Source organism: Ranitomeya variabilis, chromosome 2 (genome assembly GCF_051348905.1).
Source record: "Ranitomeya variabilis isolate aRanVar5 chromosome 2, aRanVar5.hap1, whole genome shotgun sequence".
Classification (NCBI taxonomy): Eukaryota; Metazoa; Chordata; class Amphibia; order Anura; family Dendrobatidae; genus Ranitomeya; species Ranitomeya variabilis.
In genome coordinates, this window is record NC_135233.1 from 577,376,888 (window position 1) to 577,392,260 (window position 15,373).

The 15,373-nt window shown below is 44.0% G+C and overlaps 2 protein-coding genes across 5 annotated transcripts in view; one reads left to right on the forward strand and one right to left on the reverse strand.

Annotated features, from left to right (window-relative positions):
- The window catches only part of TRADD (TNFRSF1A associated via death domain), a 26,943-nt gene extending 22,100 nt beyond the window's left edge, over positions 1-4,843 (reverse strand). Inside the window, exon 1 of the mRNA XM_077288314.1 lies at positions 4,740-4,843. The gene's annotated coding sequence lies outside the window, so the exon portion shown is untranslated. The remainder of the gene's footprint in view (positions 1-4,739) is intronic.
- On the forward strand, positions 4,480-14,118 carry PDCD2L (programmed cell death 2 like). Of its 4 annotated transcripts, none has more exons than XM_077288312.1 (8): positions 4,480-4,502; positions 6,140-6,249; positions 6,877-7,040; positions 8,173-8,242; positions 9,906-10,234; positions 10,403-10,510; positions 11,546-11,691; positions 11,770-14,118. In XM_077288312.1, the coding sequence occupies exons 2-8, from the start codon at positions 6,142-6,144 to the stop codon at positions 11,901-11,903; spliced, it is 1,059 nt and encodes a 352-aa protein (XP_077144427.1). In that variant the 5' UTR covers positions 4,480-4,502; positions 6,140-6,141; the 3' UTR covers positions 11,904-14,118. The 4 variants fall into 4 exon arrangements, with proteins under 4 accessions (XP_077144427.1, XP_077144424.1, XP_077144426.1 ...); XM_077288309.1 differs by lacking the exon at positions 4,480-4,502 and adding an exon at positions 5,739-5,896; XM_077288311.1 differs by lacking the exon at positions 4,480-4,502 and adding an exon at positions 5,802-5,922.
- Positions 14,119-15,373: the final 1,255 nt, after the last annotated feature.

The following is a 15,373-nucleotide window of genomic DNA, read 5'->3' on the forward strand; positions in this document are numbered from 1 at the left end:
GTTTCCTCCCACATTCCAAAGACCTACTGATAGGGAATGCAGATTGCGAGCCCCAATGGGGGCAGGGATGATGATGTCTGTAAAGCGCTATGGAATATGATGATTCAGGAATTATCTGCCTTTATTAAAAAAAAAAAAGAATGTGCATTGAATTTCCAGTATCCCAATCCTTCTTTCCTCCCACAGATGAGTCGGAATTATTGTCCTTCACTGCAAAATGTCACCCACGTGCACCTGAGGAATCTCCAGCTTTATCATTGACGTTTCGCCCTTATCGACACCTCTGGAGTCACGGGCAACCCCAGTTATAGTAAATATTTTTTTTAAGTTTATTAAACATTTGTCTTTTTCCAATTGTATTATCAACATGAGGAACAATTAAGTCTGCACGACTCTTCTGCAAACGTGAAATTCCTGTAAAATGAGTCAGATTGATATTCAAAAGAACACAAGGTGTAGAAAATAAAGCGCAACGTCAAGGTACAAATACCCAACAACAGTGCAAAGACTCGAAGGTAAAAGCAAAAGGAGGAAACAAATACACAAAACTATACACAATTATGTACATTTTATGCAGAATTCTGGTCAGTTCGGAACAGTCACCAGTGTTCCTCTTAAAGGGATTATACAGGGTTATGAAAACATGGCTTCTTCTGAAAACAGCACCACACTTGTCGACAGGCTGTAGTTAGTATCGCATCCTAACATGCAATGCACTCGTACCTAGAATAGTGAATGGATGATTCAGATGTCTGTGAATGACCCCGAGTGGTCCCCGAAAAATCAACAAGACATGTCATATTTTGATCCGGGTGTCAGATCAAAATCAGCAATGCAATTACGGGTCTGTGAAACAATGGGACAGCACTAGGAAGCCACATGCGTGTTGTCCAATTTTCACAGACTAAGGCAAGCCTCACACTAGCGAGTTTTACGGACGTATGAGCGCATAAACTACGTCCGTAAAATACGCATAACACACGGCACAATGAATCTCTATGGCCCAGCTCCTATCTGCCGTATATTACGCATCCGTATTATACGGTCTTGTACGGCCGTAGAAAATCACAGCATGCTGCGTTTGTCACCGTATTGCGCAAAAAAATCACCAATGAAAGTCTATGGGGGCGAGAAAAATACGGATTCCACACGGACCAGCAGTGTGACTTGCGAGAAATACGCAGCGGTGTTAGTGAAAAGCCGGTAATTCAATTGCCGGCTTTTCATTTCTCCTTCACAAACCCGACAGGATATGAGACATGGTTTACATACAGTAAACCATCTCATATCCCCTTTTTTTTTGCATATTCCACACTACTAATGTTAGTAGTGTGTATGTGCAAAATTTGGGCGCTGTAGCTGCTAAAATAAAGGGTTAAATGGCGGAAAAAATTGGCGTGGGCTCCCGCGCAATTTTCTCCGCCAGAGTGGTAAAGCCAGTGACTGAGGGCAGATATTAATAGCCAGGAGAGGGTCCATGGTTATTGGCCCCCCCTGGCTACAAACACCTGCCCCCAGCCACCCCAGAAAAGGCACATCTGGAAGATGCGCCTATTCTGGCACTTGGCCTCTCTCTTCCCACTCCCGTGTAGCGGTGGGATATGGGGTAATGAAGGGTTAATGTCACCTTACAATAGCAAGGTGACATTAACCCTTCATTACCCCATATCCCACCGCTACACGGGAGTGGGAAGAGAGTGGCCAAGTGCCAGAATAGGCGCATTTTTCTGGGGTGGCTGGGGGCAGATGTTTATAGCCAGGGGGGGCCAATAACCATGGACCCTCTCTAGGCTATTAATATCTGCCCTCAGTCACTGGCTTTACCACTCTGGCGGAGAAAATTGCGTGGGAGCCCACGCCAATTTTTTCCGCCATTTAACCCTTTATTTTAGCAGCTACAGCGCCCAAATTTTGCACATACACACTACTAACATTAGTAGTGTGGAATATGCAAAAAAAAGGGGATATGAGATGGTTTACTGTATGTAAACCATGTCTCATATCCTGTCGGGTTTGGGAAGGAGAAATGAAAAGCCGGCAATTGAATTACCGGCTTTTCACATATATCGCGCTGAATTAAATATAAATACAGAATATATATATATGTGTCTCAATGACATATATATATATATATATATATATATATATATATATATATATATATATATATATATATATATATATATATACACTGTATATATGTTTTACTGAACATTTGAGCACATAAATCCATTAGATGTCGGTTTTGCAAGCCTGCGAGAAAATATCGCAGTACGGATGCCATACGGATTACATACGGAGGATACCATGCGCAAAATACGCTGACACACCCTGCCTACGGATGACATACGGACCACTATTTTGGGGACTTTTCTGCGTATTACGGCCGTAAAAAACGGACCGTATTTACATACGCTGAGTGTGAGGCCGGCCTAATAGGTAAGAAAAGATGGAGAATTTTTTTATTAGTTTTTATGTACAAGAAAAATTGATGAAACTCGGACTAAACTTTGATAAAGCTCTGACAAAACTCTGATAAAGCTCTGATAAAGCTCTGATGAAGCACTGATACAACGCTGATAATACTCTGATGAAACTGATAAAACTTTGATGAAATTCTGATAAAGCTCTCATGAAACTCTGCTGAAACTCATGAAACTGATAAAGCTCCAATAAAGCTTCAATAAAGCTCTGATGAAACGACGATAAACTGATGAAACTCTGATAAAGCTCTGATAAAGCTTTGATGAAACTCTAAGGGTATGTGCACACGCTGCGGATTTTGCTGCGGATCCGCAGCGGTTTCCCATGAGTTTACAGTACAATGTAAACCTATGGGAAACCAAATCCGCAGTGCACATGCTGCGGAAAAAAACACGCGGAAACGCAGCGGTTTATTTTCCACAGCATGTCAATTCTTTGTGCGGATTCCGCTGCGGGTTTGCACCTGCTCCAATAGAAATCTGCAGGTGAAAACCCGCAGAGGAAACCGCGATAAATCCGCAGTAAAAACCGCAGCGGTTTTTCACTGCGGGTTTTTCAAATCCGCTGCGGAAAATTCCGCAATGGAATCCGCAGCGTGTGCACATGGCCTGATAAATCTCTGATGACGTCTGTAAGACGTAACAGATGAAACTCTGATAAAGCTCTCATGAAACTCTACTGAAACTGATGAACTCTGATAAAGCTCTGATGATTCTCTGATAAAGCTTTGCTAAAGCTCTCGTGAAACTCTGCTGAAACTGATGAAGCTCTGATGAGACTATCACCGAAATCACTGATGAAACTCTGATAAAGCTTCAATAAAGCTCTGATGAAACTCTGATAAAGCTCTCATGAAACTCTGCTGAAACTGATGAAGCTATGATGAAACTCTGATAAAGCTCTGATAAAGCTTCGATAAAGCTCTGATGAAACTCCGATAAATCTCTGATGAAACTCTGTCATTTTTTCTTGTTTGTGAAAAAAACTAACGTGTGAATGAGGCCGTATGCTTAAAGGGAACCTGTCACCACGTTTTTGGAAGATGGGATAAAAATAGCGTTAAATAGGGGCAGAGGTGGGCATTACATTAGTGTGTTTGTTATGCGTTTATTACCCACCTAAGTTGCCGAAATACCTTTGCAAAGTCTCCGTTTTCGCCTGTCAATCAGGCTGGTCTGGTCAAAAGGGCGTTGTCTTCCCCCAGATTTTGCGTAGTTTTCCGTTGGTGGCGTAGTGGTGTGCGCATGCCCAAGGTCCCGAATCCTCTGCCAGGGGATTTAAAAGAGCGCGCTGTTCGTTTTCATTGGTGATCGGTGGGCGCGGCCATCTTCCTTTGGCCGCGCGTGCGCAGAAGCGGCGCTCTGCTGGCCGCGGCTTCAGGAAAATGGCCGCGGGATGCCGCGCGTGCGCAGATGGATATCGCGGCGGCCATTTTCCTGAAGCCGCGGCCAGCAGAGCGCCGCTTCTGCGCACGCGCGGCCAAAGGAAGATGGCCGCGCCCACCGATCACCAATGAAAACGAACAGCGCGCTCTTTTACATCCCCTGGCAGAGGATTCGGGACCTTGGGCATGCGCACACCACTACGCCACCAACGGAAAACTACGCAAAATCTGGGGGAAGACAACACGCCCTTTTGACCAGACCAGCCTGATTGACAGGCGAAAACGGAGACTTTGCAAAGGTATTTCGGCAACTTAGGTGGGTAATAAACGCATAACAAACACACTAATGTAACGCCCACCTCTGCCCCTATTTAACGCTATTTTTATCCCATCTTCCAAAAACGTGGTGACAGGTTCCCTTTAAAATCTAAAGTGACGGTGGGGAATATATACAGAAGGATCTAATTTTTTTGTTCTGCCAGATACCAGCAGCTGCCTGACAACTGTCCTGAGCTTATCCAGCTTTGGACTTCAGCCTCTGCTGCCGCTGGTTCACGACCTGACTGTTTCGGTGTGCTCCTGCCTCTGACGGTGTGGCCTGTGGGCACCGGCTGTCACAGATATAACCCTTACGGTAGGTCTTGGTACCAGTCTCCGTACTCGGTGCACAGCATGGCTCCTCACACCGGTCAGGGTTACTGTCGCCCCTGTACTCTATGCTTCTAGTACAGGTGAACACGTTACGTCTTCAGGTTTTGGTGTCTCGTCTGGTCTACCCTACTAAGACGATAATGTTGTAACAAGAGCGCCCCCCCTGGTCAGCAACCTGACCCCGCCACCATCACACCGTGTCCAAACTGCCATTATTTACCTGTTTTCCCAAATCCAGCAGAATGTCAGCTCTTCCGAAATCTGGTGCAGCTCACACCCCGGCCTGTGACATCGCGGCTTCCCCACACCCACTTAACACTTCATCTGCCAAAGAGAACAGGAAACTGCATGAAGAACAAGAAATCCGAAACCAAAAACAGCCCTGTATGTGCTGAATGCTGAGAGTGCCCCACAGCGCCCCCAAGTGATACGTGACGGTGGACGCCATTGCAACACAAGCACACACCGACACCGTGCTTCCTGTTTGGGTTTCTTTTATGTGAGTTGCTACATTTAGCAACAATAAAAAAAAGAAACCGCCCAATCACATTGATACACGGACTGGCTGGCGGCTCCCCCGACAGATGCACAGACCTCTATAAAGCTATCGCGCTCAGGTCGGGGAAGCCGCCGGCCAGTCTGTGCATTGCGGGCCGATTTATACAGCCCTTTCCCTGCGCATTCAGCTTTGATGTGGTCTCTGGTCATAAATCAGAGCTCAGAAAAGAGTAAAAAAATCAGAAGGAGCTCACTGACAGATTCTCAGTTAACTCCTCCTGCAGCCAGCAATGAGCATTGCAACATAGAGGCTGTAGAAGGCAAATTCTACATTTAAAAAAATTAAATCCAATTGCAAAAATAATTTTAGCCCAAAATACATGCATTAAGTTAGAAAAATGTCCCCAGGTGGACAATCCGGTTTGGTATACCCTACATGCCTGTGATGGATGGGAAACCTTGTGCATGCATCTTCCCCCACAGACCAGAACAGGAAGGTGTGAATAAAAAACTAAAAAAAAGTATTATAATAATAATAATAATAATAATAATAATAATAATAATAAAAAGCCTTCCTTGCACCTGAATGATCGCAGCTAAATCTGTCCGGCAGCAAAGGTGTTAAAGAAACGCCCCGCCTACTTTTCTAGAGGCCGGGCTCTCAGTCGTTGGTCGCTTCCTGCTAAATCGGATTGGCTGCGCTGCTGTAAAGTGGTCAGCTGATCCTAGCTTGTTAGTGATTGGCTGTTGTGTACGTAGTCATTAGCAGGTTAGGTTGTTGTGTGTTTGTGTGACTTGCTACAGGCAGCACGTGTTATTATGGAGAGGCCTCGGGTAGTGGCCGCCGGGTGACGTTACTGTGACGTCCTAGGGCTTCAGGTAACCGGAGCTCGAGGCAGGAGCTGGTAATACACGAAGGGTGTGATCTGGGAGTTGTAGTTCTCCAACAGCTGGGTTGCTGCAAATTTCACTCAATCGTTGCTCCTAGGTTAGCTGAAGTGTAAAGCGTAGACTTCCCGACTTCCCTCCCCCATGCTTTACACTGCAGCTCTGCTTGTTTTAATTTTTTCTAATTTTCTTGCTTTTTTTTCTGCAAAATTGACTGTGCTTTCTTGTCTAAAGTGATGGCGCAGCCGTCCTCTCAAGAGCAACGTGTCCTGCTGGGCTTTAAAGATGCAGAACTGGAAGGCAAGGCTTCATCCTGGGATGTCAGCAAGATCGGCGGTCTGCCGGTAAGATTGGCCGGGGGGGGGGGTTAGTTTGATCATACCGTAGAAGTAATGAGAGGGATGAGCTCTGATCGCCGTCCGCACTGCTATAATGGGATCTGTTTGCTAGAGGAAATCTCCATCCCTTTCTGCAGACAAAAGCTGCTAGGACTCTGGTGATGATAACTGCTAGGACTCTGATGATAACTGCTAGGACTCTGATGAAAACTGCTAGAACTCTGATGAAAACTGCTAGGACTCTGATGAAAACTGCTAGGACTCTGATGAAAACTGCTAGAACTCTGATGAAAACTGCTAGGACTCTGATGAAAACTGCTAGGACTCTGATGAAAACTGCTAGGACTCTGATGATAAAAACTGCTAGGACTCTGATGATAAAAACTGCCTCTCTGATTGGTGTCCATGATACTGTTTCCAAATTACCAATTAATGCTTTGATTTTACAGGAGAACGCCCGTGTCGCCCATAATTCTGCGCATCCTACTGTAACGGTCCCATGTTTTTCCAACTTAAACAGCCTTCCTTCTGTAAAATCAAGTCTGTCTTTAATACGCAGCTCTGTCTGGTGTCACCCTTCAAGGACCCTCCGGCTCAAGGGATTTAGTCATTGCCTGTTTTTATATTTCGCAGCACCACGTGCCGCAGCTGAGGCTTGGTTTCCCTACATGTCCTCTGTGTTCATCAGTCCTCCGTCACATCGTCCAGGTGTACTGCCCCCTAGAGGGCTCACACTACCATCGTGTAATCCATGTGTTCGCGTGCAGTACAAAGTCATGTTGGGGGAAAGCTGAAAGGTAAATTGTCTGCGGCTGTGCCCATTTACTGCACAGTCTAATGCTGCCCAATGTAGATTAGGTATTTACCACAGATTAACATTTCCGGTCACACTCCGACTAGACGTTTCCAACCTGGTTTAATTCACTTGTATTGAACGAGGCTGTGCACGTCTAGTTGGCATGTGATCACATACTTGTGGTTAGGCGCCCGTCTCCGGAGAATCCTTGCAGTGGGGGTGCTGTGAAGGTTCACAATATGCCGTCATTGTCACTAAGGCCAGGCAACCTCCTTTGAGGGTGTTTCTAGAATTATAACCTGTCCATTCTATGGGTGATCAGTGACTAATCACATGGTGCCGCTCCATTTATGGGACTAACGGAGATCGCCGACCATTGTATTGATGAGAGCTTGAATGCAGTGGCACCGCCTGGCATTGTTCGTTCTTGAGAATGTCGCCTCCTGCTGGAGTGGTATAGTACTGTAGGGCATTGCATTGCGTTTCTGTGATTGAACGTATCTGGTTGTGCTTTATGGATAATTTAGAGTTTAAACACATGTTCACACACTGGTAAACAATACTTTTTTTTCTGCGGGTGACTACACCAAATATACATTAGCAATCTGCTCTAAGAATTGTTTTGCTGAATTTAAAGAAATAAAATAAAACATTTCTTATGCATTTTTGGTGCTGATTGAATTATTTTTAAAGGGGTTTACCAGCCTTAGAGTGACTGCAGACTTGTATGGGTTCCCCGGGAGCGGGCGGTCATGTGACCACAATTATGTGATTTACATATTTCCACCCACATTCCGACTAGTCGTGTGCGGCTCGCTCAGTACACTAGCATTAAGCAACGCTGGACAAGTCTAGTCGGCATGTGACCACAATTATGCAAATCCCATGCCCACTGCTCCCTGTACCAAGGGTGTGCCATGTGAGGGTTCGCAAGTCTTCAGTCATAGTGTCTGCAGACTTGTAGCTCAAGGCTAGGCAACCCCTTTAATACTATTTTTTTTTTTTACCTCGGAAATGCTGGACTCCTGGTGTGTGTGGTGTTTTTTTTTTTTTTGTTTACAATTTTTTTTAGGCTTAACATAGGATCCTAAATCTTGTAAATGTAAATTGTCTTTTTTTTTTTTTTTTTACAGCTGGGTGGCATTACGATCGCAGTGCCCCGAGACCCATCACCCAGCGGTCACACAAGCCGTCCCAAAGCAGGTATATCAGTAGGAATGTCACGCCACATACAGTTATATGAAAAAGTTTGGGCACCCCTATTAATCTTAAGCTTAATGTTTTATAAAAATAGTTTTTTTTGCAACAGCTATTTCAGTTTCATATATCTAATAACTGTTGGACACAGTAATGCTTCTGCCTTGAAATGAGGTTTATGGTACTAACAGAAAATGTGCAATCTGCATTCAAACATTTGACAGGTGCATAAGTATGGGCACCCTTATCATTTTCTTGTTTTAAATACTCCTACCTACTTTTTACTGACTTACTAAAGCACTTTTTTTAGTTTTGTAACCTCATTGAGCTTTGAACTTCATAGCCAGGTGTATGCAATCATGAGAAAAGCTACTTAAAGTGGCCACTTGCAAGTTGTTCTCCTGTTTGAATCTCCTCTGAAGAGTGGCATCATGGGCTCCTCAAAACAACTGTCAAATGATCTGAAAACAAAGATTATTCAACATAGTTGTTCAGGGGAAGAATACAAAAAGCTGCCTAAGAGATTTCCACTGTGAGGAACATAGTAAGGAAATGGAAGAACACAGGTACAGTTCTTGTTAAGGCCAGAAGTGGCAGGCCAAGAAAAACATCAGAAAGGCAGAGAAGAATGGTGAGATCAGTCAAGGACAATCCTCAGACCACCTCCAGAGATCTGCAGCATCAACTTGCTGCAGATGGTGTCACTGTGCATCGGTCAACTATACAACGCACTTTGCACAAGGAGAAGCTGTATGGGAGAGTGATGCGAAAGAAGCCGTTTCTGCAAGCACGCCACAAACAGAGTCGGCTGAGGTATGCAAAAGCACATTTGGAGAAGCCAATTTCTTTTTGGAAGAAGGTCCTGTGGACTGATGAAACCAAGATTGAGTTGTTTGGTCATACAAAAAGGCGTTATGCATGGCGGCAAAAAACACAGCATTCCAAGAAAAACACTTGCTACCCACAGTAAAATTTGGTGGAGGTTCCATCATGCTTTGGGGCTGTGTGGCTAATGCCGGTAGCGGGAATCTTGTTAAAGTTGAGGGACGCATGGATTCCTCTCAGTATCAGCAGATTCTTGACAATAATGTTTATGAGTTACGCAGGGGATGGATCTTTCAGCAAGACAATGATCCAAAACACTTGCAAGAAACAATTACACTGTTCTGGAATGGCCATCCCAGTCCCCAGACCTGAATATCATTGAACATCTGTGGGATCATTTCAAGAGGGCTGTCCATGCTCGGCGACCATCAAACTTAACTGAACTGGAATTGTTTTGTAAAGAGGAATGGTCAAAAATACCTTCATCCAGGATCCAGAAACTCATTAAAAGCTACAGGAAGCGACTAGAGGCTGTTATTTTTGCAAAAGGAGGATCTACTAAATATTAATGTCACTTTTCTGGTGAGGTGCCCATACTTATGCACCTGTCAAATTTTGTTTGAATGCAGATTGCACATTTTCTGTTAGTACAATAAACCTCATTTCAAGGAAGAAACATTACTGTGTCCAACAGTTATTAGATATATGAAACTGAAATAGCTGTTGCAAAAAAAACAATTTTTATAAAACATTAAGCTTAAGATTAATAGGGTGCCCAAACTTTTTCATATAACTGTATTTACATGAAGACCTATTTGTTCAAGGTTCGTTGGTTTTTATACAGGAAGACAAGATGGCCGCTACAGACTGGTGTGAGGACGCTGATGATTGGGGGTTGGATGCGGCTGAACCAACAATCTCCCCCAATGCGTCTCGTGCCACCTGCTGCCTGGCGGCACCGGCGCCCACAGACTGGACGGCACAGCTCCAGGACCTCTCCCTCACCGACACGTCAGACACCGTACAGTCTGGGGATGCTGTCTTCAGATCTTATTACATAGCGGTCGCAGAGGAGGAGGATTGTGCCTGGGACACGGATCTGGATCATGCACGCCGTCTCCTTAAGGATTACGAGAAGCGGGAGGAGGCTGTGGAAATGGCGGACCCTGAGAGGTGAGAAGAAATGATGGGCGCCACAATCCAACCTTCTGTTATAGGGGTGGGGGTATAATGCCGAGCTGAGGAAAGCTGAGTGACTACCTGAGTGGGAGCTATATTGGCGGCCATATTGGTTGGCATGGTTACAGTACACCTGACCCTTGTGGTAAATTCCTTTTTCAGCGGTGATGGAGAAGGTGAGAAATATGAGAAGTGCGACCTGCCGAGGCGAGATGTTGTGTTTCACAAGTTTTTGAAGAAGATCTCCAAGTGCCATCAGCAAATCCTTAGGTTGGTGAGAGAAAAGTGTATGTGTGTTTTAATTTTACCTCATTTTGGATCCTTAAAAAAACCTAAATTAAAAATGTTGTTTGGGTAATTCTGTCTATAACACATGGACGTGTTGGGTTGTTCCGAGGGCGGGACGTGCTGCGCGGCTCAGCTCCATCCGGCGGGTACTTGCCACTGCAGAATGGGTTCTGTCTACGAGAGTAGGAGCTGATCCACAGCGTTCTGTATCGGCCGCTACATGGTGAACAGAACGGCCCTGTACAGTGTTTTGTCACAGTGAAGGACAACTGCTTGGTGGGGACGCCGGAGTCGCACCTATACCGATCGCATATTGATCTGAATTAGCTGAAGAGCAAAAAAAAGGGGAAAATGGGGTCTGGTCTTATCCAGGTTTAAAAGTTATTCTAACCTGGTAAGCATAACACTATAAGGCATATCATTACAGCCGCTGCAGGTCCATGGCTCCTCTGACCAGTAAAGGGGATAAACGTGGATGTTCGGCGCTGCTGGTGGGTAAGCATGCAGACGCGTTTCGCCGTTTTCATACTGCTTCCTCAGGACATAACCACACCTAAGGAAGAAGTATGAAAATCTCGATTCACGCCAACTAATACGTTTGCGGTTTTTAGCTTTCTGCATACTGGATCTGTGTTTCTCCCCACCAGCAGCGTGGAACATCCATGATCTGATAGAGATGACTTTTTCTTAGTCTAGCTCATCCCTATCTGATGGTTAAAGAATCCCTTTAAGATCATGACATGTACAGTGCGGGTGCCATCTGTATTACACGGTCAGCACCCGAGAACAATGGAAACTGTTGCGATCGGAACCAGTTGTCAAGTGTGACTGAGGCATTTAATAGGAATCCAACATGGCCGCTCTCAGGGTGAAGCGCAGTGTTCTGCCACAGGGCACGATTGTGCAGTGCGGATGGATGTGGGCTTTCATAGGAGACCAGTAATTTAACAGTTCACTTCAATAGGCCATATACATGAAGTTATATTGTATCATGCAGTTTATTGTGCTATTCTCCAGATACTCATGGAATGGAAGCCCTCTATATATAAGCCCCCCAGAGGCGACATCACAGCCTCCTTCATGTCTGCGTTGTGGAGCACCGAGAGTCTTCGAGTTCCAGCTCATGCCCGCTCTGGTGACAATGCTGCAAGGATCCAATGCTGGTAACACAATCGACTAATCTGACACTTATGTCCGATATTAACAATCTATGGTGCATCTGATGCTTCTTTATCCTACAGATCTGGCGCTGGAGTTTGGGACAGTTTTCATTTTCACCTGTGAGAGGAGCTGTTGGGAGAATGGTGCGCAGACCCCCGTGCAGGAATACTGCATAGTACAGGAAGACCCCGATCAGGGATACTTCAATGAGTGAAACGGGACATTGTTCTTGTTTATTATTTATTTATTGTTCTATGACCATCACTGCTGCTATTGAAGGACATGTTTGGTGCATCTTCCACAGGGACAATGTAAAATATAAATGGTCAAAATCTTAGATTTTCAGTTTTAACCACATGACAGTCATCACATGCACAAAGAATATCATTATCTTGGTGTTTTCTCCTTAAACCATACCATCATGTGTGGTTAGTAACCTGCAGGTTAGGGCCAATCCGTAATGTGAGGATGATGCTTGGGTAATAGCATGGACCTAAACAAGGGGCTATTCTGGATGGCAAGCAAACGGGCTGTAAGCTTAAGAGCCACGGATGTAGACAACCACATAAGCTGAAGATGTAAAGTACACCAGGAATTGCTGCAGAGTAACGTTAAGAAGTCCAAATACTAGTTTATGCCCACAGCGGATGAAGAGTCAAACAGCAGGTCAGGAAGTACATGCAGGTTGTAGAAGCCATAGGCGTTTGCAAAGCTGTTTTCAGTGTAATGTGCAGAGACTCTAAATAAGTCTCTAGTTCTTACAGCAGACGAAGGGTTAATCGGCAAGTCTGAGGAGCAGTAGATTCATTTTGTAGAAAGTACAGGAGTTTGCAGAGATGATTGCAGTGTACTGTAATCACTCATTACCAACCCCTAATTATATACAGACCACCTAAGCATACTTCTACACTGCTGGACCAGTTTGAGTATGTTAATCCATTCTGGACATATGTCAAGTTTTCTGGGTGCTTCCCGTAAATGACCCTGCAGAGAAGTCCTAATGATCGTGAGGGCACAGGACTAGTGATGAGCGCAAGTGCTTGTTACTCGAGTTTTCTTAGGGTACTCCTGGTATACTCATGAGTATCGCGGGTGCGTGAGTGACATGTTCGAGTTTCCGAACCCCCTTGTTTTGTGACTGTATTTAAATCGAAGGAGTATAGCTGAAAACGTCTACTTTCCCCAAAAACAAGCTTTCATATAGCTCTGTGTTTTTCGGACTATAAAGCGCATCTCAAATTTCAGGGAGGAAAACAGAGAAAAAAAAATTACTATTAAAATAGTGGTCCGAATTTAGCTTACTGGGATTTAGCCAAAATCTAAATCTGTGCATGCGCCCAAGCCCAGCGCTGGGAAATCAATGTACACGGTCTCATAGTCTGAAAAATACTGTAAGGCTGTGTGCACACGTTGCAGATTTTTCGCGTTTTTTTTCTTGTTTCTTCGCTATAAAAACTAAAAAAAAAAGCATACATTATGCATCGCATCATTTAGAATGCATTCCGCAATTTTTGAGCACATGATGCATTTTTTTCCGCTAAAAAAACGCAGCATGTTCATTAATTTTGTGAATTTTTGTGCGGAGTTCCCACTATATTACTGCATTGGCAACCTCCGGAAAAATCCGCAAAAAAATGCACCAAAAACGCGATAAAAACGCATGCGGATTTCTTGCAGAAAATGTCCTGTTTTGCTCAGGAAATTTCTGCAAGAAATCCTGAACGTGTGCACATAGCCTAAGTGTGTTATGGCTGTAGTTATACTGACTCGAAGAATAAAGCTGTCTGATCACTTTTACGAAGCAGTGAACAGCATAAAAGAAAGAAATCCTCAATTGCTGGTTTTTGTTCATTTTGTCTCCTAAACAGCGGAATAGAAAGTGATTAACCCCTTTACCCCCAAGGGTGGTTTGCACGTTATGGACCGGGCCAATTTTTACAATTCTGACCACTGTCCCTTTATGAGGTTATAACTCTGGAACGCTTCAACGGATCCCAGTGATTCTGACATTGTTTTCTCGTGACATATTGTACTTCATGATAGTGGTAAAATTTCTTTGATATTACCTGCGTTTATTTATGAAAAAAACGGAAATTTGGCGAAAATTTTGAAAATTTCGCAATTTTCCAACTTTTAATTTTTATGCAATTAAATCAGAGATATGTCACACAAAATACTTAATAAGTAACATTTCCCACATGTCTACTTTACATCAGCACAATTTTGGAACCAACATTTTTTTTTTTCGTTAGGGAGTTATAAGGGTTAAAAGTTGACCAGCAATTTCTCATTTTTACAACACCATTTTTTTTTTAGGGACCACATCTCATTTGAAGTCATTTTGAGGGGTCTATATGATAGGAAATACCCAAGTGTGACACCATTCTAAAAACTGCACCCCTCAAGGTGCTCAAAACCACATTCAAGAAGTTTATTAACCCTTCAAGTGTTTCACAGGAAATTTTTGGAATGTTTAAATAAAAATGAACATTTAACTTTTTTTTACAAAAAATTTACTTCAGCTCCAATTTGTTTTATTTTACCAAGGGTAACAGGAGAAAATGGACCCCAAACGTTGTTGTACAATTTGTCCTGAGTACGCTGATACCCCAAATGTGGGGGTAAACCACTCTTTGGGTGCATGGGAGAGCTCTGAAGGGAAGGAGCTCCGTTTGACTTTTCAATGCAAAATTGACAGGAATTGAGATGGGATGCCATGTTGCGTTTGGAGAGCCACTGATGTGCCTAAACATTGAAACCCCCCACAAGTGACACCATTTTGGAAAGTAGACCCCCTAAGGAACTTATCTAGATGTGTGGTGAGCACTTTGACCCACCAAGGGCTTCACAGAAGTTTTATAATGCAGAGCTGTAAAAATAAAACAAATTTTCCCACAAAAATTATTTTTTAGCCCCCAGTTTTGTATTTTTCCGAGGGTAACAGGAGAAATTGGACCCTAAATATTGTTGTCCAATTTGTCCTGAGTACGCTGATACCTGATATGTGGGGGGGATCCACCATTTGAGCGCATGGCAGAGCTCGGAAGGGAAGGAGCATCATTTGGAATGCAGACTTAGATGGATTGGTCTGCAGGCGTCACATTGCGTTTGCAGAGCCCCTAATGTACCTAAACAGTAGAAACCCCCCATAAGTGACCCCATATTGGAAACTAGACCCCCCAAGGAACTTATCTAGATGTGTTGTGAGAACGTTGAGCTCCGAAGTGTTTCACTACAGTTTATAACGCAGAGCCGTGAAAATAAAAGTCTTTTTTTTTTCCCACAAAAATTATATTTTAGCCCCCAGTTTTGTATTTTCCCAAGGGTAACAGGAGAACTTGGACCCCAAAAGTTGTTGTCCAATTTGTCCTGAGTACGCTGATACCCCATATGTTGGGGTAAACCCCTGTGTGGGTACACGGGAGAGCTCGGAAAGGGAAGGAGCACTGTTTTACTTTTTCAACGCAGAATTGGCTGGAATTGAGATTGGACGCCATGTCGCGTTTGGAGAGCCCCTGATGTGCCTAAACAGTGGAAACCCCCCAATTATGACTGAAACCCTAATGCAAACACACCCCTAACCCTAATCCCAACGGTAACCCTAACCACACCTCTAACCCAGACACACCCCTAATCCCAAACCTATTCCCAACCGTAAATGTAATCCTAACCCTAACTTTAGCC